The sequence below is a fragment of the Dipodomys ordii genome, unplaced genomic scaffold (genome assembly GCF_000151885.1).
Source record: "Dipodomys ordii isolate 6190 unplaced genomic scaffold, Dord_2.0 Scaffold17, whole genome shotgun sequence".
In the NCBI taxonomy this organism is placed as follows: domain Eukaryota; kingdom Metazoa; phylum Chordata; class Mammalia; order Rodentia; family Heteromyidae; genus Dipodomys; species Dipodomys ordii.
In genome coordinates this window covers 4139194-4163000 of record NW_012267233.1, presented here as the reverse complement: position 1 = coordinate 4163000, position 23807 = coordinate 4139194, and the positions used below count along the sequence as shown (strand labels likewise).

The 23807-nt window shown below is 38.3% G+C and overlaps 1 protein-coding gene across 1 annotated transcript in view; it reads right to left on the bottom strand.

The window, feature by feature from the left end:
• Positions 1-9989, bottom strand: part of Sybu (syntabulin (syntaxin-interacting)) — a 105211-nt gene extending 95222 nt beyond the window's left edge. The window contains exons 1-3 of the mRNA XM_013012384.1: positions 9903-9989; positions 4576-4768; positions 3882-4473 (exon numbers count right to left, since the gene is read on the bottom strand). Coding sequence (XP_012867838.1) covers positions 3882-4473; positions 4576-4768; positions 9903-9989 — 872 coding nt within the window. The remainder of the gene's footprint in view (positions 1-3881; positions 4474-4575; positions 4769-9902) is intronic.
• Positions 9990-23807: the final 13818 nt, after the last annotated feature.

The following is a 23807-nucleotide window of genomic DNA, read 5'->3' as shown; positions in this document are numbered from 1 at the left end:
CTTCTAAATACATACCTCTTCTAAATACATACCTCTTCTGAAAATCTGCACCCTGTGACTAGTGCCATTATTTTATTCTTGATCTTACTTATCTCAGTTATTCACTCATTAATATTCTAATTCATGTGCTAAAATGTATTATGTGCTTATTGTTAGGAGTTACCATTCTAGCAATAAATCCATGAAAATGTCAAACAGGTCCATCTCATCAATGACTTCAAATTCTAGTGATAGTGGAGTGCATTAATACATATATCTATATATATGCAGTAATTATTGAATTTCAGGTTTCTTAGCAGCAAGGGCCATATGTTAAAATTCAATGCAACATTAACAATTACATGTATTAAGTATTCATTGAGTTAATGTGAAGCTAAGAGTAAGTATATGTACATGTAAAAGGTTATGCAAATCATGGCTTATTATTAGAAGATCTATGACTTTTCAGTAACTTGAAATTGCATAAGGAATGCCCAAAGTAGAGGCCTAAAAAATGTAAAATAAGAAAGTATTCTTAGGAAAGTAATTTATAACTATTAAACATTTTTGCTGCATTACAATTTAATTTTGTTGCTGCAATTACAATTTATAATTTCAAGCTGCTTTACACTTAATTTAATTTATCATCACTGGAGGAACAAAATGATGAGAAACCCCAAGTTGTATGTCAAACTGGTTAAAAGCAAATATTTGCAATTTGTCTTCCAGGTTGACTATTATTCAAGTACATCCATTAATAATACTTGCAAATTCTCTTGGTATTTAGATGATAGATTTACTTGACTGTTTTTCAATATTCGTAGTCTTCAAGTTGTTAGCCAGAAGAAATACCAGTCTTTCTCTGTGTAGTGGGGCCACTGAGAGAGCCAGATTCAGCACCATGGACAAAGCACACAAAATGCATTCAGGTGTAGACTTTGTTTCCCAGAGGTGAAAGTTAAGAAGTAACTCTTCAACAATCACCTTCTATCTTAATACATTTCAAGAGCCAAAGGAAGAGCAAACAATATGTGGCTGGATAATATTAAGTTTACATTCTCATCCCCTTCTATCTTAAGAGAAAATATAATGGTCCCTTCAAAGGCATGTGCCACTATGAAAAATGCATTAAACTGTCATTAGGTTTAATGGTGCCTCCTCACTCCAACTATCAGTCCTTACCTTTTAAAGTTAATTCATGTGTATTAATGGTGTGAAATTGATGAAATTATGAATTGAGTTTCCCTGGGCACAGGTTAAACCAAGAACGAACAGAGAAACTGGTTAATATTTCCTTTTACCCCATTCTTCATTTATACTATAAAATATGTCATCTCTGCCCTAGGGAAAGAAATGCATACAGTTAGTAAGTTGAACCTAAATTGATTTTTTATGGTTTTTAACTCAAGAAGCTGTCTTTGGTTGGGTCATTAAAGGTTCAACATTTTCTTTAGGGAATAAGGAAATAGGAGTTTTTCTGAAATGAAATTCATATTTTATGTATTCAGATTTTCAAAGAAATAGATGACTTCTTACATTCTTCCCTTTCTTTCAACATGGAGATTCAATATTGCAGCCACTTAAGAGGATGTAATTGTTATTTTGCAATGTTTACCATATATGACCACCAGTTATTACTTACAAGAAAAATTAAAGTGTTTAGAAAAAAATTGAGTTAAATATTATCATGATAAATATTATTACTACTAGTGCTCTTAATGTAAATAACTGGAAAATCTAGTTTAGGTCATAAATACAACTAATATAATGAGACGTTATTTCAAAGATCAGGAAGGCTGGAATCTAATTTTAAGCTATGACCTGAAAAAAACACAAAGAAATAGGAAAGCATGTATTTCTGAAAATTATAAATGAGCAATCTGAAATTAATATCTATTGCTAAGGTTATTCTCATATGAAAGAATTTTCTTTCAGTTCTGAATGTGCATTATTTTACTAATAAATCTCACACACACAAACATACACATATATTTACTCTATCTATCTATCTATCTATCTATCTATCTATCATCTGTCTGGTATTCTTTTGTATCCTTTGACTATACTGATATCCTAGCATGCATAGTAAAACTTCTGAAATGTGTATAATCTTTAAAAAGATCAGTAGAGAACTATGCAAAGATTGGTTTATATCACCAGCATGTGTTAAATAATTAAACTAGTACTCTATCTTGAATAATTATTCATTTGTGCTTATCTCTTACACACTTTTACTAACACGAGTAGAAAACGAAGGCAGGAGGTCCATAGCCTGAGGCTGGCTTCCACAGAAGCATGAGACACTACCTGAGAAATAACGGAAGATGAAGGACTGCATGACATGGCTATGGCTCAAGAGTGGAGTTCAAACTTCATTACTGCCAAGAATGAAAGAACAAGAGGGGGGGCAGGAAGGGAAGAAGGGAAGAGGAGAGGAGAGAATGAAGAAAATGATTAGAAGAGAATGAAGAGAGAAGAGAGAGGAGAGGAGAGGAGAGAAAAGAGAGGAAGAGAAAAGGAAAGGGAAGGGGAGAGGAGGGGTGGAGAAGACAAGAGGAGAAAGGAGAGGAGAAGAGAGGAGAGGAGAGGAGAGAAGTTTGGGATCCATATGTTTTAGAGTCTCATCATTTAAGAAGCTTGTGTTTCCTCATTAAATCCCAGACAAGTTAATGAAATATGCTTTAAAATTATGGCGTGGCATGGATTGAACAGTATATTTTATTGTCACTTTTCATTGAAATATCATCATTGACATTCATCTAAATTAACTAAAAGTTGCATAATGATAACATATATTTGCTGCTCCAAAATGTGAAGCAAGTAAAAAAAAATCACTTGGATATATCTCTCAAAGGGACACAGGTATGATTCCGAATACACACAGAGAAGATTTGATAGAGAACACCTGGATCCTTTTGCCCTGCAGTTCTCTTTGGGGAGGAAGGAGTGAATCATTCCGAAATGTGCCTGGCCTAGTTAACTGAGCTAGCAATGCTGCAGTAAAATCTCACAGCTGAAGCTTCTGAACTGCGAAGTTCAACCTTGACCCTTTTCTGAGAAGGCTGATTTCTATGGCAGGTTTCCCCACTATCTGGGGTCACGAATGGAGGAACGCACAGGAGCTCAGCGGTAGACTCTGGCTTGCTCCATATTGGATGGCATGAGACTATCAGGAAAACAGTCCCCCCCCCCCCCAGTGACTTCTTCTATTTAAAGCTTTAAGATTCTCTTCCCACGCACCCAAATCAAGTTTGCAGATCGTTTCCGCTCTACAATCCAGGCCTATTTTAAATTCAAACGCCTCACGAGGATATTTTGAGCTCATTAACTTGAGCCCTTCAATGACATATTGATGAAAAATATGTTCTGTCTCTCCCTCTTTTTCTTCTTATTTTTTCCATCTCGAATAATCTTAGGCAAAACCTCCTAGGGGATTGAAACTTGGAAGAGCCAGCGTCCCCAGGGGACTTGGACTTGCTAGCCATGTCTTTGGAAAGCCCCAGGAATGCTTTCTGGACACCACCAGACACATTCAGGACCCGGAATGGTCAACATTCCTCCTCAAAAGACCTCCCACCCCCAACATGCGAGGGGGGGGGCGGCCAACTTTGTTTCTTGTCCTGAGCTTGAAACCTGATCTTGTGAACAGCCAGTGAATCAAGGGACTGAGTCCCACCAGCTCCTTCCTGCTGCCAGACCCCCCCCCCCCCCGGCTGTCCCAGACTGTCCCATTTCCCACGACCTCCTCCTTGGTCCTGAGCACCCTGGAAATCCTCAAGGAAAGGGGAGTTTCCAGGGTCAGAAGATCCCAGGTTGGTCCTTATTGGACTGAAGACTACCATTGCCCTCCGAGGTCCTGGGGTACGGGACACCAACACCTCTTAAAGCCGCCCTGGCCTTACCTTGGCTCCCCCCGATGGAGTCCATCTCGCTGACCAGAAGGCATGGACGTGCGCCCCGGAGGCTGGAGCGGTTCGGCGAGGTCGAGAGTGGGTCGCTGCGGGTTTGCGATCGGGCTGGGGGAGCCGGGCCCGGCCCGCTCCGCCCGCGCCAGCCCGGTTCGGACACGTGGTGCCGCGGTAGTCGGTACACTCCAGTATCCTCGGACCCTGGGCTTGTGCAGCCCGCCCAGCGCCCGGCGGCTGGCTGGGACTGCGGACCGCGTGGGGAGATGGGCGGGAGACCAAAGGGTCTGCACCGGTAGGTGGAGGGCGCAGCGAGGGGAGCGCGCGGCGGAGGGGAGGCGCCGGGGCGGCGGGGATCGGCTCCCAGCCTGGCGGCGACCTGTAGGCCTGGTTTGTGTGGCCAAGGCCCTCGCAGTTTGTTCCGCCTGCTCTTCTCCTGCGAGCTGTTCCCGGCAGGGCTGTCGCACTGCAGTGGCTCTGGGTTCCCTCCAGTGGATGGAGCCCTCGTTAGGGTGGGAGGGTCTGCGTCGCGGTGCACAGCCCAAGGCAGAGCCCACCAGGCGGCGGTGGGGCCGGGACTCCAGGGTCGCTTGGATCCCCACTCACCCCAGCTAAGGAGGTTCAGGTCCAGGTGCTGAAGGAGAAAGACATTGAAGCCACAGCGTGGTTCAAGGTGCCCTTCAGGACCGACCTTCCTGGCAAAACGCCTCGATTATGACCCCTGGGGGCAGCTGAGGAGACAGGGTGGTGGAGAGAAATAATCTGAGGTTAGGGGCTCTTCCAACTTTCACCCAGCGACCTTGGGGTCCCTCTTCTAAGGTGCTCTCTGAATTCTGCCTTAGGAAAAAAGGGTGGCCATTTGGTTTTTGATTCTCTAGAATTTTCTAGGACATAACCAGATCATTAAAAAAAAATTGGGCTTCCCCTCCCCCATAAAAATCACCAAAATATAAATAAATAAAAATCCCAAACCTAGGCTTCTGTAGGAACAGATGCAATATAGAAAGACTATAGAGAGAATTTGTGAGATCATTAGTCAAGGCTAAAAAGACTTTCCTCAGACAGGAGAGCTAAGGATGATCGAATTTTTCAGTCCCAATGCAAAACTAATGGTCATTTACACTGCAGGTTGTCTGGAAGGTAAGGAGACTGAGGGAAGGTATTTGTTCCCCTCAGAATTGCTAGCTCCAGGTAGGCCTATCAAGAGCAGCCAGTTGTACCAGAGTTTTTTTTGTTTGTTTAAATGACGAAACTGTTTGCCTCATTCTACTATAGCTAACGGGATAAGGACAGCCCAAACAGCTGGCTAAAGACTCTTCCAGGTGAGTTTCTTGTTCTGCTACTTGCTTGTGCTTAGATTAATCTTCTTTTTTCCCCTTCAGGGAGCTTTGTTTACAGAGACTGTTTTGGTGGAGCAGTAGACTCTCCTAAGTCTGCTCTTGTCCACTTCCTTTTCATAGCATATTCCCTAGAGTTCTATTCCCACAGTCCACTTAAAATATGATGTGCCTGTTTTCTTGTGTCAGACAACTTTTCAGTGTAAGACTTAGAATGTTGTAGTCCAGTCTCAAGCATCTACCTAATTTGGTTTATGTTAAAGGCATTAAACAATTTATATTCTTGTCCTAGCTCAGTTTCATTTGAGCACTCCTTCTGATTTCTCAGACACTAGAATTTGCATCTCTCTAGTGTTTCTTAAACTCTGGAAAATCTTCTCCCCATTAAAAATGCAAATTCATAACATAAATGGAGTTATTACAACCGATAATATTTTTGCTTTTTAAGCTTTCACATTACTAGGATTTTTTAGCTTTTAAAACTATGTTTTTTATTATCTTTAAGTAGTTGTACAAGGGAGTACTAGGTCTTAGCATTTATCTTACTCTAGGCCATCTATTTCTATTCAAGATCCAGCCATTAAGTTTTATTTTCCTTTGGCCTTCAAAGAAACAAGTCCCCTATGGTTTCTGGTCAAACTGATGATCTCCAATATTCCTTCCAAGTTGGCTTAGCTTTTCCTGGGACTGTATTCTGGGAAATTATTTTCTTCATTTCCTTCTTTCCACAATCCAGGTTTCCAGCACATTGAATCAGATATTGTTTCTCTTGAATTCCCTACTGGCCTTTTAAATATCATTGTGGAGCTAAAAAAGAAAGCAAGAAAGCAGGAAGGAAGGGAAGGAAGGGAAGAAAGGGAAGGAAGGGGATGAAGGAAAGGAAAGAATGAGGGAAGGAAGGAAGGAAAGAAGGAAGGAAGAAAGGGAGGGAGGGAGGGAGGGAGGCACGGAGGGAGGGAGGGAAGCAAAGGGAGGGAAAAGAAAATGCCTGCAAATGCAAATGTAAATGTTAGATTATTTAGGGTAAAGGCTACCAGCTCTGTCTTGGGATTTTAGTTTCCATTACAACCGACATTTTCAGTTGTTTCACAGGAAGTAGCACTAAGAACGTGTGTGTGTGTGTGTGTGTGTGTGTGTGTGTGTGTGAAGATGGAAGGACTGAGGAGGTGAGAGTTGTGAGTTGTAGAAGAAGGAAGTAGACAGGTGCGGATCTGAGGTTTTGGAGAAGGAAGGGTCAAGCACACTAGAGGATGGTTCGAAGTGGGAAATATCCTCATGTAGTTGGTTTTCATTCAAGTGCCGAGTATATGGCACAATCAGAGGTTGGAACTCAACATTCATCCTCCCAATGCAACTTTTAGGAAACAGTTCTCATGATTTCTTAAAGTGGGATTTTTCTTCTTGTTTGTGCATCTGTCATCAGCTCATGGTAATAATAGTTTCCTATTTGTCATACCCATTATTTGTTTTAATACTTCTACAGTTATAACAAGTCCTTGTTTTACAGTGTAACACTTTTCTTTAAACATCTTGCAACATCTTCCCAAGTCCTCCTAAGTTCTGTGAGTGTGCCTTGCATTCAGTAGAACATAGTATGATTCCTTCAATGAATAATAGAAAGATAATCACATTCAATTTAGAGTAGTGGGCTACCTCTAATTCTTAGATAGCTATCTGTTGTCCCTCAGATTATCACAGTTAGGACTCTGCATTTAATTCCTGCCAAAGAAGTCTATGTGATGATGATAGCTAAGTTGCTAACCCCTATTTAACTGACTGAATCCCACTGAGTTCAGCTTTGTAATCTTACATAATAAAGGAAGTCACAGACTCAGTGATTTACAACCTGCAAGTATACTTTGAAATCAATGAAGTGCTTTGCAAATTTGTTATTATTATTCTTATTCTCTGTACTAAGATTGCCCCCATCAAGAATTTTGCCACCTTCCTCGATTCCTAGGAGAGACAACCAATGTCTATTTACCTGATACAGTTAAGAAATCTGCAAATGTATGAAATTCTTAGGGGACAAGATGACAAATAATTTAACCCAAGCCCATCACAAGGCAAACATCACTAGGGACCCACAGTTCCAGTTCTCATGTGCTGTGGTGGCCGCACAGCTTTCTCTCTACAGTGTGGCTTCTCAATGGAACTTATTGCTCATCTCTGAGTAGAATAAATCTGAAAGTATGCACCAATTATATTTGTGTTAAAGGTATTCTTATTACAAACAAGAGATATATGTGTGAAGAATATGTGAGCTTTGTACATGGATGAATGGGTTGTTTATGAGATGATATTGGATAGATGGTAATGGTATGTATTGTGTGTGTGAGAGAGAGAGAGAGAGAAAGAGAGACAGACAGAGAGAGAGAGAGAGAGAGAGAGAGAAAGAGAGAGAGAGAAAGTATACATAGAAAATGCAGAGGAATCTAGGAACCACTAAGACCATACTTCTAGGCCAGGATTTGACATTAACTATCCACGATAGAATCTTAAAAGATTTTTTTCTCCAAATATTTCTTTTTTTTGGGGGGGGGGTCGAGGGGCCTGAACTCTGGGCCTGGGTGCTGTCCCTCAGCTCTTCAGCTCAAGGCTAGCACTCTACCACTTGAGCCACAGTGCCACTTCCGGCTTTTTTCTTTTTGCTTATGTGGTGTTGAGGAATCGAACCCAGGGCCTCAGGCATGCAAGGCAAGCTCTCTACCACTGAGCCACCTTCCCAGCCCTCCAAATATTTCTTTATTCAGTTTAAATAACTGCTTATGTTTCACAATACTGTGGCATGGTTATACTTAGTTAAGGTCACAAACATATTTTAACCTTCACAGTGATAATTATCATTATTGTAATCTACAAAGTTTATGAATTCTACAAACTTTAACACTAAGACTTTAGTATCAGCTGTTTCCTTTTTTCTCTTTCATTTCCTCCTTCCTATCACTGCCCTTGAGTTGCTTGGTTAATTTTCATCAATGTCCAGTGCCATTGATGGGCTCCTCTGCTGTATTTTTTCACCTGCTTTCCACTGAATCTGTGTAGAATCTTAACAGATTTTAAAGAATAGCATAAACATTATGTAAAACTCTCTGTTATCAGCAAGTATTAAAGCCAGCCCTTCAGTTGTGAGTGCCATAGTCAGTTACTCTTACTGATGGGAAGATCCAAAATTGGGTCTTAGCTCTTTGTTATAGGATAGCAAATGCAGTCATTATATTCAATGAACATTACATAAAAACTGAACTACTTAACTCGAGGGTAGGGATGGGAGGGAGAGTAATGCGAGACACCAATGGAAGGGGTGACCTAGATCAAAATGCACTGTATTCGTGTCTAGACTTATGCAATGTAACCTCTTTGAATACTACTTAATAATGAAATTAAAAAAGATGAATTTGAAGTACTTAAGTAATTTGTTACTTGGATGTTAAAATTAAGTGACATCCTAATTTGATTCTCTTGTTGATGGAAATATCTATAGTCTTTTGGAATAGTGGCTTATTCACATAGTTTAGAGTCTCACTCAAATATTTCATGCATTAAACGGATTTTGACCTTTGGAAAAAATAGTCTACTTATAGAACAGCCACTGAAGTGCTAAATAGTTCTAGATGCTAGGTTTACAAAAATTCCCGACCTTCTAAAACACAGACTAATTGCTTGTTTTTGTAACATTTTTAATTTCCACTAGCCAAACTTACTTCATCTTAGGTTGTAGTGGCTGATATCTCTCACTGAAGTACAGACTCATGTAGTATAAGAGTCATTATTTATATTTCTATTGTTTAAGCCAGGAATTGCTAAACCTTTCCCTATGAAGAGTCATAAAATAAAACTTCTGCTTCTTTGAGCCAGGTAGTCTCTTTAACAACTATTCGCCTTATTGTAGTGTGAAAACATCTGTAAACAATGAGAGTGAATGAATGGCTATGACTATGTTTTGATAAAACTTTATTTACAAAGCCAGGTATTAGGACAATAGCTTCTCGCTACTACTTAGCATTGACAGAACTACATAGATATTTAGCAGCAGCAGCAGCAGTGGTATGTTAATTTTGTGGAATTACTGAAAGCCTAAAGAATGCTGGTATTTGTGTTCATATCTTACATTCTAGTGGAGATTATAGCAATTACAATGTAGATGGACCATGTGCAATGCATTGTAGGAGCCAGAGATCAGGCACTCTAATCAGAGTGAGGGAAGGGATTAAAAGGCTTTATGGAATAGGTGGACCCTGAATCTTATTCTGCATAAGGAATAGAAGTGATATGCTGTGATGTGGAGAAAGAATGTTGTAGGTAAAAGGTGTATCACTAAGCACAAGAGCACAGAACTCCATGACACATTTGAAGAAAAAATAGTTTGGCATGGGAATTTTGCCAGTGGAAATAGTGTTGCAATTTGGTTCCTCTATCTATGTTTTAAATTCCTTATCTGTTTTTCTCTAGGGTAGACACATTATTTTATTTTATAGTTTTTTAATTATTTTATCTTCTGTTTGCTGTTTCTCTCTTCTGGATCTTTCACATTGGTAGATATACATGCTTGACTGTTTCTGATACTTAAAACTATTTCTCTTTTTATTATCACCACTATTACCATTATCAACTGCATCTTGGCTATTAGCTATCACTTCCACTGACAATAACTTCTCCTTTCTACTTCTATCATCTCTACCTCCTTCTTCACCATCTCCACCACCTCCATCAGGGCGGTACCTTCACCCTTCTTCATCATTAGTACCTCCACCATCACTGGCGTCATGCCCTCTGCCACCTTTACCAACATCTTCTCTTTGAACAATACTCCTAGTTCTTTTGTTGTTTAGACTGTTTTTCAGATAGATTCTTTTGCCTTTGCTGAGATGGCATTGGCTTAAGACCCTCCTAGCTTTAATGCTAACTTTTGCCTTGGGCTAGCCTCAAACCAGATCTCCCTATCTTCACCTTCTGACCAGTGTATATTCTTAAGAGAGTAATTTTCCTTTTCTCCCAGGCTTTCACTTTTCTTTGTTACTCAGCCAATTGTAGTCTGTTTTCTGTAATCTATTCACTCAGTTGGAGTTATATGAACAAACTTACAAGCTGCCATTATCTCTACACTACAGCCTTTAATGGGCTCTTCCAGCTTTTCCAACTTGAAATCTCTGCAGTGGAGGGAGGGAACAGAAGACACTATATAAAAAGAAATATACGGGCCTGGGAAGGTGGCTCAGTGGTAGAGCGCTTGCTTGCATGCATGAGGCCCTGGGTTCAATTCCTCAGTACCACGTGAGCAGAAAAAAGCCGGAAGTGGCACTGTGGCTCAAGTTGTAGAGTGCTAATCTACAGCTAAAGAGCTGAGGGACAGTGCCCAGGCTCAGAGTTCAGGCCCCATGACCGACAAAAAATAAAAAAAAAAGAAATATACTAATCACCTGACTCAACTAATTGTAATCCCTCTGCATATCACCTTTATACTAACAGTAAAGTAAGTTAATTTAAAAAAATCTCTGCAGCATTAGATGCTGCTTTTTACCTTCCCCTTAAAACATCCTCTTTCTTTACAATTTTTTTACAAATTTTATTTCATTGTAAAGATGCTGTACAGAGGGGTTACAGTTACATGAGTAAAGCATGAGTGCATTTCTTGTTGAGCATTGTTACCCCCTCCTTTGTTTTTCTCTTACTATCCCTTCCCTCCCCCACCTCCCTCACTCCTCCCCTGCCCCCAAATTGTAAAGTTCATTTCCAACATAGTGTCTTGCGAGTATCATTGTTGCAATGGGTCATCCTGTGTCCTTGTTTCAGCATTTTGTTATTCCTCTTCCCCTCTCAAATTAGACAAATGTGTATACAAGATGCAGGGTACCAAATCAAGTACAGTGACAACAAGAGATATACCATAGGGGGAAGAACATACAAAGGAAACAAAAAAAAATCACATAGTACATTAAAACAACAGCAACAACAAAGAAACTTTCTAGTTACCTCCTCCTTTCTTGTCCTTTCTTATCAGTCTGTTCTAAAGGCTAACCATCATCCTGTTCTCCCTTCAGCTTAGGAGTTTTCCTTGGCTATCTGCTAGTGTCACAATCTCTAGGTGATTGAGGATGGGACCTTCCAAACTCGGGTCTTACAGCCAGTGAAGAAGAAAAAGGCAGTGTGCTGAGAATGTGTGAGAACATTTGGGGGAGTGGTGTGTATTGGGGGTGGGAAGCTGGAGAAACTGCTGAGGGAAATTATGAAAATTGCTGAGCAAGAGACACACTAGTCCCAGTGAGGAGGCCAGCTGAGTTTGCACAGCTCAGATTTGTGATGTCTTGACCTTAACCAGCTATAGAAGGTTTCCACCATCCTAAGAACAGGAAAGAGTTGTATAGAGATCTAGAAAGTGGGTAAATTTTCCTAAATTAAAAAAAAATTCCCTGGGACTGTTCCAAAAGCTGATAACATGATATCCAGTAGACAGAATGGTAAATAAAGACTCGTCATTCCTATCTTACAGTTAGAGCAATATGTTGTTTTTGTTTGATATGACAGCTCTTGACCATCCTAAACTTACTTTTAGATACTTTAAATTTTTATATTGTTTTTATCTACTATGGTAGAAAATTAGATTTGTCCACATACTTTAATGTGACGTTTATAAACTTTTTGACGTGTTAACGCATGTCAAATGTGTCTGTTCCATGGCATTGGCCAGCCAAAATCAATTTTGTGAAAACATTTGGACTTATGTTCAGGAGACCAATTATATTCAGGAGGCCACTAAAAATGGACTTCTGTATAGTAATGGGCCTGATTCTAAATTAGTTTCTTTTTAACTTCATTCCTCGTTTGACTGTGTCTGTATAAGGGCATGACCGGATTCACATGTTATTTGCTATTCTACTTTGTCTTCCATTTTTCTTTTGCAGAATCTTTGCCTCAGCACCTTAAATTATTTGAAGTCAGGAAAAAATAGTATTTTGGACAAAATCCAAACATTTTAGCACAGCTTTACATTAACAGCCAGCCCTCTCTCTCTCTCTCTCTCTCTCTCTCGCTTCAAATCTCCATTCTTTCTGAATGCACAGCACATGTTCAAGTTAAAGTGAGTGGTTTCTAAATCCTCAGACCTGCCATATCTACCCTCACCATCTTGTCCTTGTGCCTGCTTTGCTCACAGCAGATCACATTCTCTTCTAATTACTTCCAGTAAATTCTTTTAAGACTTCACCTCTTTTGAGAAGCCCTCCGGACACTCAAACTCTATCCTAAGACTGGGTATCATAAGGTGATAATTTTTTGATGCTGCTACTAGACAGTATGATCATTGGGGAAACTCTGTTTATATCCTGGCATAATGTCTAAAGTGGGGATTGACAGAGGTGTTCAACCATTATTATTTGGTTGAATGAGTAAATATATGAATGAAATTACTCTCTTCTATTTTTATTTTGAAATTTTATTACTCTGACATATTTTAGATATATATATCATAATCTCTCGAATGTGAACTTTTGTTTTAGTAATAATATGTAGTATATATAAACCAAACCCAAATATTGTTTCATATATAAATATATATAAATACATATATAAACATATAAATATATATATATAAATATATATTTATAGATATGAAACAATCTTAGTATATGTCTACAAATATATCTATAAATAAATATATATCTATAAATATATTTATATATATGAAACAATTTTAGTGTTTGGTTTTTCTTATTGGTGGCAGTTGTTACAATTTTTACCATGATGCTACTTCTGCTCCCATGAGCTTTACATTCTCCCTTTTCATGAATTTACTTGCTTCTACCTACAGGCCTGGGCTGGTTCCTGCTGCTGCAGGAAGTACGTGAGAAGCTTCCTCCCAGGGACTGAAGATTGCGTTGGAATCAAGTGATGTTGTGTTTTGTTTTTGTTTTTTTGTAGGCCATGGGACTTGAACTCAGGGCTTTGTCACTGTCCCTGAGATCTTTTGCTCAAGACTAATGCTCTACCACTTTGAACCACAGCTCCTCTTCTGGATTTTAGGTGGTTAATTGGAGATAGGAACCTCATGGACTTTCCTGACCAGGGTTGGCTGTGAACTGCAATCGTCAAATCTCAGCCTCCTGAGTAGCTGATTATAGGTGTGAATCACCAGCGCTGGAATCAAATGATTCATTTTGCTGATACCTTGTATCTGTTCTTTTGCTCGTCTTACTTGCAGATCATGTGGCTCCTGCTGACCTACCAGAGCTTTGGACCATCTTGCCTTCCAGCTTTGGGAACTTCCAGGTTATTTTTTCTTATCTCTCCCACACCTGCTGTTTACCTTGACCTTCTACAGTCATTGACTTTTCCTTTCATTTTTGGTTTCTGATTGTAACATCATGAATTTTGAATCATTTATGTGCTTGAATTATGGGCTACCCAATATAGTTGCAGTTTTATTATGTTTCTTAGAGTCTTCCAAATGAAAATCACTCATTTTTTCTTAGTTTTAGATATATGCATGATTATGTTTAGTGAAGACTTGCCTCTGTACTATTGTTTCTCTTGAACCATGACGTAATTTCTATTTCTTTATTTTGTGACATAGGTATGGAGGCACAGAGATTTATATACTTAAAAGCAATTTATTATTTTATAAACAAAACACACACTAATGAATCTAAAAACACTTTTTAAGCTGTCACATGCTGAACATTCATCATTGTGATTGTGTATCAGAATTATCTTAGAACCTAAAGTACATGCAAGTTCCCAGCCCTACAGCATGAGAATCTTGAATGTATGATTTGGCATATGTATTTTCAAAAGTATCTTGATGTACTTTGATATGCAGATGGGTTGAAGTTGAGTAGTTCTACACTAATGATTAACTTAAATGTTATTCTGTTGACATGACAATCAGAATCACTTAACCTTTAACTCAATACAAGGTAGATACTGTCCATATAAGGATAATTAAATGTAAGTTTAGAGAAGCTAAATTGCCAGCTTAAGCTTACACAGTTTATTGCAGAGTAAGAATTGAAATCCAAGTCCTTGCCAGATGTGGTGGTCCACATCTATAATCCCAGTTACGTGAGAAACTCTATCTCATGTTTATAAGATAGAAAAATAACTAATGGAAAGAAGAATTTGAGGCATGACCTCAGGAAAGTGCAAGGCCTTGCATAGAAACACAAGTAATGTAAAAAATGTCTTTCTTATGCTTAAACATTGACTGTTATATAACATATCAACGTCTCAATAATTCTGATCATATGTATGTCATAACTCTGTTATCATTTTTTAGTAGAGTATGTTCAAAGCAAAGAAAAATCATCTTATTATCCTGTTTGAAACTGTTTAGTTCCTTTATTGTCAATAAGATAAAGTAAATTCTCCTTGTTATGGTATAAACTCTCTTAAAATCCACCTTGCAGCTTCCTCTTTGGTTGTTTCCTTCATATTGTTCCTCTGTAGATACATGCAGATTATCCTACCACTTTTGTAAGACACCAAACTGAAACAGAGATGCTTTTGTATTATGATTTGAGGGTCATTTGCAGAGCATATTAACTCTCCTATCCAGATGGTAAAGCAATGCAATGAGTCATGAAAGTCAAGAATCAACAGATCAACCTTATTGCAAATAAAGTTGACTTGGGACAGCAACTTGGATCCAATGCTCTCATAAACTGAGTTCACCCATCTATTTACAGATGAATCAGCTGACTGACTGCAGACTTCCCACAGGGAGCCTGGGCACTCAGATCTTGGAGTGGTACTCTCGAAGTCTGTGTGAAGTGAGCACATGGACTAAGATTGTGAAATGGATGCTTCTTAATTCTATAAGGCCTGTGAGCATGGCCTTCTGTAGGATGGGATGGTGGGATGAATGAGACAAAGCATTCTCCCTAACACTTCTGGAGAAGTGGATGGAAACTTTTCTGATACCTATCATAAAAGCATTCAGCTCATACTCTTTTTATGATATACTTACCCTATACATAAGTGAATATGCCTCAATGACTGAGATTTTCTGAGACAAGGACTCTTATCTCATGGGCTTTTGTATCCTCTAAAGTTAGACATAGTACCTGGGACATTGTCTTTAGTTCTTACAGATCTTAAGGGTGTTCCTTCAAGGTACGACAGCTGGAAACTACTCTCCCCGTGAGAGAGAACATTCAGTGGCTCTATACTAACACAGTGCATGGGACATAGGACCTGGAATACCACACAATAAAGTTTCAGTGGATAATTTAGTGACAGTAGATAATTGCATATGTTTATTGACTGCCAAAGGATTCAACTAAGCTTACAGTAAAAGATATGTAGGTTTTAGGAATGAAGTAAAATGATGAAATCAATGTAATGTCGCCATAGATCATGCAGAAAGAAACATTCAGATGTCAAACAAAAGCTCTGTGACCAGGAATCTGTAAAGTTACATAGCTATTCCTCTTGTAAAATATATTCACATGCTTTTGAAAGTGTTGTTCGTAAAATGTCATACAACTGATGTCAATGGTTGCTTATCTTCTTTAACATGAACACATAGAATACTGATATTTATAACACCTACATTTTATTAAGAAGCATAAAACTTTTTGAAACATTTCTCTCATTTTCTATCTCCATAATCTAGCTTTGTAGCTTCTCCTATATTTCTTTTAGGCCCATATTTTATTTCAAAAGTTGAAAATTCTTGAGTATTAAGCCATAATTTTGTAGAACATACGTTAGATTCTTGTCTGTACTTCCCCTTCTTGTTCTCTTCATTTGTCTACAAATTTCCCTTTGAATCCAGCCCATGCCTTTCAAGTCCCCACTTCCTGATGTTTTATTTTGTTGAACTCTGATTTTGGCTTTCTAAGGAATTATACTATTTGAGATCTCTCTTGAATATGCCATGACATTGATCAAGATAGATTGTATTCATAAACTGCATTGTTAAATGGCATCTCCTGAGCTGGGATGTAGCTCAGTGGCAAAGTGTTTGCCTAGCAAGTGCAATGTCCTGGGTTCAATGCCCAGTACCAAAAAAGAAAAGACAAAAAAGTGGCAACTCCGCCCGTCGCTGGTGGCTCACGCCTGTAATCCTAGCTACTCAGGAGGCTGAGATCTGAGGATTGCGGTTGAAAGCCAGCCTGGGCAGGAGAGACCGTGAGACTCCTATCTCCAATAAACCACCAGAAAACCAGAAGTGGTGCTGTAGCTCAAGTGGTAGAGCGCTCGCCTTGAGCTGAAAAGCTGAGGGACAGCACCCAGGCCCAGAGTTCAAGCCCCATGACCGACCAAAAAAAAAAAAGTGTCAACTCCTTTGTACAACTACTTACAGATAATAATAAAAAATGCCTGACAAGAAATGTACTCATTACCTTACTGATGTAACTGTAACCTCTCTGTACAGCATCTTTACAAGAAAATAAAAATTAAAAAAATCCAAGAAATTTAAAATAGGGTACCTTTGGAATGTCATTATATGAAACAAAATTAATAGTATATTCCCATGCCTATAGACCAATTTAGTTCATCTTATCTAATTGGTGAACTTGCCAAAGAGAACAAGTGTCATGTACTTACTTTGTATTTATCCTTGTAGACACAGATTTGGGGAGCAAATTTCTTTTCTTCCACATTTTTTGTTATTAAATAATTGTATAAAGGAGTTACAATTCCATAAGTCAGGTTATGAGCACAATGCTTCTTGACAATGTCCCTCCTTTCTTCTCCCTTCCCTCATTCCCCCTCCTATCCCACCCAAAAGCTACATAGTTCATTTTCCGCCACAGAGAAAATAAACATGACATTTAGAATCCTTATCTTCTTGAGGTTATTAAATATGAGAGAATGTCAGTAGTTTACATAGTAATGTACAATGCCTAGCCTATAGGAAACAATAAATTAGAATTGCCAGTGCAGTTATGTTACAAAAAAATGGTCAAATGTGGAATCCTCTAAGTTCCTAGAGGTTAATGCCCATGTCTATTAACCTTTACGTGGCTTGCAGCACCCAGAAACATCCCTTGCAGATATGAAGCATAACTAAATTTTGGCAAAGGTGTGAATAGATGAATGAACAAAAGAGATAATTGAATGGACTAGCATATGAAAACAATTGAATAAACTGAAAATACCATCTCAATAATCAGGGATTGTCATTTTTCACTGTTAGGTATAGTTTAAGTTTTTGAAGTATAATTGCATTCAATAAAGTCTAAGATTTAGAAAATGAATGGATTCATATAGCCACTTCCCAGATCGAAACCAAATCACTACCAGCATCCCATATGCCCCTTTGTACTGTCTCCTGCTGATAAGACCTCATATTGATTGGCATCTTGACTTTCAACTCTATAGTTTTGTTTGATGTGTTTTAAATCTTGTAAAATCGAATTCTACAGACAGAACTCTTTTTATGTCTCACTCTTTCCAGATAATAAGTATGTGAAACTCACATTTCAGGATGTAGCTATTGTTTGTTCCTTCTTGTTGTTTAGTGTGTAATTCATCCTTTCTACAGTGGAGGGACCTTTGGGCTGATTTTCATTTAGGGCTGTTATGAATAATATGCTTAGCATTCTTCTACCCATCCTTTGGTGACTATATGTACCTAGTCCAATTGCATGTGCACCTAAGCGTGTTACAGCTACTGAGCATAAGCACATGGCTGATAAAGCCAAACAGGCTGCCAAAGCATGTGTACCTAATTCCATTTTGTCAGCAGTACAACAACATCTGAGGATTCACTTGCTCTCCACTCTATACAACATGACTCCACTTTAGCTGTTTTGATGGGTATGTGGTAGCATAGAGAAATTCAAATTTTCATTCTTAAGAGCACTACTAAAAATTAGGACAATTTTTACTTGCTGCATATATATACATGTATATGTACATTTATACACATATGTGTGATATATATGTCCATTTATGAAGCCTATGTTTCCACATTTTCTTCTTTTGGGGGGAAATGGATGTCTTCTTTTATTTTGTAGATATACTTTATATTCTGGATGTAAGTTCTTGGTCAGATATAAGCATCGTAGTTATTGTCTATGTAAACAGTTTTAATCTGCAGTCTATTCAGGTTACGTCACCTGCATGGACCAGTGACCGGGAGTATCCGACTGGTGTGCAATAGAATTCTGAGCATGTTTGGAAGACACTAGTACTAGAGCATCATTTCCAAATAATTGAATTAGAATTTCTGGGGTTGGAGATTTTGTTTCCCAGCAACTAAGTATAGTCTTGATATTGCAAGAGGTAAGTTTTCATCTTAATTTTTATTTTTTTGCCTTTTTATTTTTAGCAGTATTTGTTTGAACTCAGGGCCTGACAGTTGCTAGGCACTCTGAATGCTTTCATATTTTGCTTTAGATAGTGTTTGTGGTCTTGTTTTTTGCCCAGAAGTAACTCCAGAGTATGATCTGCTTACTTACCACCTCCCTGGTAGCTGGGATGACAGAGAAGTGTCATCTCAGCCAGTTATGAATTTTTAACATAATTACACATACTTAGTAGAAACTGATATATAGATGAAAAGAAAAAAAATTTCTTCATATTTTTACTCTATTTCTTTTTTAGTCCTGGGGCTTGAACTCAGGGTCTGGGCATTGTCCCTGAGCCTCTTTGCACTCAAGGCTAGCTCTCTACCACTTGAGCCACAGTGCCACTTCCAGCTTTTTCTGAGTAGTTTATTGGAGATAAAAGTCTCATGGACGTTCCCGCCTGGACTGGCTTCGAATCATGATCCTCATATCTCAGCTTCCCGAGTAGCTAGGATTATAGGCTTGAGCTTCTGGAGTCTGGCCAAAAAGGTCATTTTTAAAATCTTATTTTTGAGAAAATTATGACATGGTTTAAAATGTTTTTAAGGTGGGTTATGGAATTTTATGAAAGAGGTTTATGGTTCAACATTAGGTGGAGAATGTTGCTCTGGAGAGGATAACGGGGTAAAATTTAAAAAAAAAACTGAAGGTTGTGGCTAACAGTTAAGCAAAAATCTAAAGAGAAATATCCAAGAATGACTTGTTCCTGGAGGGCCATTATTAAGGTTAGTCTTAGGGAGTTTGGATTTTCATCTGGATGGAAATTTCCACAGTGGTCAGATTATATGACTTCTAACAATGTCTCATCCCTTTAATTAATTATGATGATTATTATTTTGCAATATAAGGCATGCCATCTGATACAAACCCAGTTGTTTCCCAGGAAGTGAAATCCTTCTAACCTGACTTCTCTTGATATTCTTGCCTCAGACTCCTGAAAGGTTTTGGAAGTCACTCTTCAAGGCACTGTTGGGCATAAAGAATACTTTCCTAACAGCAAGCCTAAGTAGAGAGGCTCTTACTGGTTTTCCTTTCTCTTTTATATTCATTCTTGTGCTATATTTTTAGTCTGTCCTACCTCCTTCAACTAGATTCAAGATGTGCTGTGAAATGGAAATGTAACCAAATGAAAAGCAAGATTGACGGCTAGAGTCCTCAATCTTCCTTTTATGAAGGATAATTTGTTCAACATTCGATATAAAAAGCTCTTCCTGATGGCTGCATTATAACCAGTGGGGTGTCTTGTCAACCAACATACTGGGAAACAGGTTTATACAACCCACTCTTCATTAGTAATTATTGCATTTAAGGGAGAGCATCCGAGCACGTTAAGTGAGACTTAGTTCATAATTGTCAGATATTAGTATAATGGAGTCACTGAAAAAGATTGTAGACATTTGGGCCAATTTAGCTCTCTGTTCTAGAAGCAGCATGGAATGAACCTGCTTCTTGAAATTGGAAAGCAGACGACATGAATGCTTAGTTGCCTGACTTTAGTTATTCACATTCCAGACATATTTGCCAATAGAAACATCACAGGCTTGATTGTATTAGATATAGGGCAAGCCTAATTCTAACAAACATAACCTGCAGGAAATTGCTGACTTTGGGGTGCATGATCCAGTGCTTTATTATTAGATATAAAATCCACAATCAAGAATAGTTTCTTCTGGAGTCAGATGCCATGACTACACCTGTACACCTAGCTACTTGGGAGGTTGAGAGCCAGACTGGGCAGAAAAGTTTATGAGACTACATCTCCCAAATAACAACAAAACAAAACAGAACAGAACAGAACAGAACAAAATGAAAACAGGGCCTGAGATGGGGCTCAAATTATAGAACACTAGTCAAGCAATAAAGTTGATCAAGTTACCCAAGTTCTAATGCTACTATCACACATGAAGAATAGTTTCACTTGGCTTTTTAGCTCACATTTCCACATGTTGTGGGAGACAATTTTTAGTCTTCTATTAGGACATTTGAACTATTCAGCACCTTGTTAGTATCTAACATTGATGAATAAGAAACATGGAATTTCCAAGTCTTAAGTACATCGGATGTACATTCATAACAGAAATCACATCAATTCTTGTACTGACTCAGTCATCAAGTCAAAGTAGAGCCACAGTTTCTGTGTACTATTAGAGCTGCCCATACTACATGTGGAATTAAGGAATATTTCGAAAGCCTCAGGAACATTTTGGGACTTCCAATGTGTGTTATTCAGCATTCTGTTTCTGTAACAAAAGGCTTGAGATAGTAAACTTAAAACAGTTCTTGTGGTGAGGCTACACATGGCAGGAGCTCATGATGGAGGGAAAGGACAGGAGAGGATGTCACCACAGCCCTTTTCAACCTGTTATTCCTCCAATAACCTAAAGATCTTCTGCTAGGGCCCTCTTATCTAAAAGACATCCTCATCTTTCCCAGTAGGGGCTGAACTGCATATCAAGTCTTTAACACTTGCTCCTTTGGGACACATTTGCTATAAACTATAGCACAGGGGGAAATATTATTTTTCTGATAAATGATATCCAAGACCAATAATTTTTAAGAATAGTAGACCTAACTTTGGAGAACACTTGGATGGATACAGAACCATCCCTGGTGAATGTTAGCTAGACAATTTCACTAGATTAAAATGTGCCTGCGAATCCTGGAGTCTATGATGCAGTTTTATTCTATTGTCATGTTCAGATTCAACTATGCCAGAGTCACATTTTTTCATCTTTCAAAACCCACTTATTAGTTTACATAGATGACACATGAATACATTCTTTTGGAAATGTTAAAAATATTTTTAAAATGACTATATTCAAGAATAAAGACCTATTTTTCTTCATTTCTGCTTCTAATTCCACTGCAGCTGACCCCAGGATATAAGAAGTCATTAGTTATAAAGCGATATAACTATCATGTACCTCATGCTAGCCTGGGACCTATTATATACTTTAGGCTGGTCTCCAACTTCCAATCCTCCTTGCTCTGCCTCCCAAGTGCTGATATTACAGGCAATACTGCATTTTTATGTTGTGAATACATTTGCATCCACATCTATAAATACAAGTATATAGTTTAGCAACTATTAAAGAAATCAAATAATTTTTTTTGCTATTTGCTTTTCCAAGTAAAAATCTAAATCAGCTATGCTCATTTAACATACTATTAAGCTGGGGGATGAGCTCCTATCTGGAAACCAAGGTTTGCAGGCATTGATTTGGCCCTAACTGTACTGTTTGATTTCACTCGTTGGCTTTTCCATTGTCTCATAGTGCAGTTGTCTCAGAGGGAAAGACATTTTGCCCAATGCAATTTAGAAAGCCTTGTTTGTGTCTTTGAATTAAAGAATTTATATGATTTCCAAGCTAACAGGGCGAGAAAATGGAAATACTAACAAAGATTTTAATTAAGAGCCAAACCATCTATACAGATAGGCAGCTCAGGCAGCAAGGGGATATTTCTCACAGCCTGGGAGATGGAAATGGGATAATTACGAAGACAAATGGGTCCATCTGACCTATTATCCCTCATTTCTACCGAATTCTAGCAGCTTCCCTAACCTTTCCTTTATGACCACTTGACAATGGGAGCAGAAGGCAATGGCTTTTCCCTGCAACAGTTGAGCTTGATTGCTTACAATCTTCCACCCCCAGGGGTTCACATTCCCCCCCTTGATTAGGAGAAATGGCCCCCTGCTCATCCTGTCAGGTCTCCTGAGCTACACAGTGAATAGGGGGGAAATCTCATTTTGGAGACAAGCATTTTCTGTGAACTCTATTAAGCAACAAAGAAGCCAGCCTTTGAAGGGGTCACATTTCCAGGATGTAATCACCAACTTCTTGGGTGCAATATAAGGTCCCTGCCGGAGTCCTCTCTTTCCATGTTCATCAATGTGATTATTTCCCGATAACAACCTTCTCCAGGGAGTTGGAAATGCCTTCTGTACATTTTAATGAGCTTGTCATCCTGCTTCAATTATTCCCCCCCCCCCTTGGTCTTTATTTCTTTCTGATTCCTTTCTTTCATGTGGTGCGTTACATTTATTTGGAAGGCATAGATTTTAAATGTCATCCAGCATAGATGAAAATCCATTGTCTTCCCCTCTTGAGACTTAGCAGTACTGCATTTTCAAGCTTACCAGGGTTAAAAAAAATTCTTTGTGATGTGTGTGTGTGTGGGGGGGGACAATTGGACATGGAATTTTGATATGTCCTTGGATAAAAATAATTCTATTTTTCCTGAAGATCTAAAACATGTGTCAAATGATGTTCTAAGAAAAGAGCATTTTAATAAACATCCCGTGTAATAAATGATAACAATTTTGTCCATTGCTTCAGCAAATGAAGAATTCATAATTCTGATCCTGTTAAGAGTCATTAAAAGGGACAAGAACATCTGAATGTGAACACAATTTCAATGATAACATTTTTTATTTTTCACATGTCACATGCTGAATTAGAGATTCAAAGAATATGATTTTTACTTCTATGAACACAAAAAGAAAAAGCAGAATCAAAAAAGGAATGGTCAGAATGTTTTATTTCATTTCTGTTGCTAAGGCGATTTCATTTTTATTAAATTTTTACTTACTTTTCAACATGCTAAATATTTTTTTTCTCACACTAGAGTTGTATAACTACATTTAGCCTGGGATTTGTGGTAGAGGAATTTGCTTTTATAAATAAATCTACCTTACTATTTATTATTTAGGGATTGTGGATTAGGTCTTATTTCAGTATATTTCTACAACCCATTGATAATTTTATATCCTAATTATTTTCAGGTAACTCTTGTTAAAAAAATGTCTCTGACTAACACTCCCTATATAACTCCCCTGTTTAAATTAATCTACCTCTTTATCCTTTTCAAACAAATGTATGATTTGCTTTAATCAGATTTTCTGAAAACAAAAGGAAGTATTCCCTATTTTTCCCCAGGGGGTCCACAAATGATATGCATTGAACTAATCCAATTGGACTAATATGATTTGTGTGTGTGTATGTGTGTGTGTGTGTGTGTGCCCAAAAGCATGGATTCCTCAATAATACATGAGAAAAGAGAAGTGACTATTCTCTTGCCAGCTTCTTTGCACATGACCCTGAGGGAGAAAAGTGTTTGTGGACTAAGAGTCCATGTGGTCATTAAGACTTTTCCTTATGCATGCTGTTTCTTCTTCCTTTGGAAATAAGCATGCATTCTCTAACAGAAAGATCTCCGCATCATTCACTCGCCTTTTTCCAGTCAGGAAGAGAGACTTGTAAACATGCACTGAGACATCCACCTGCTTG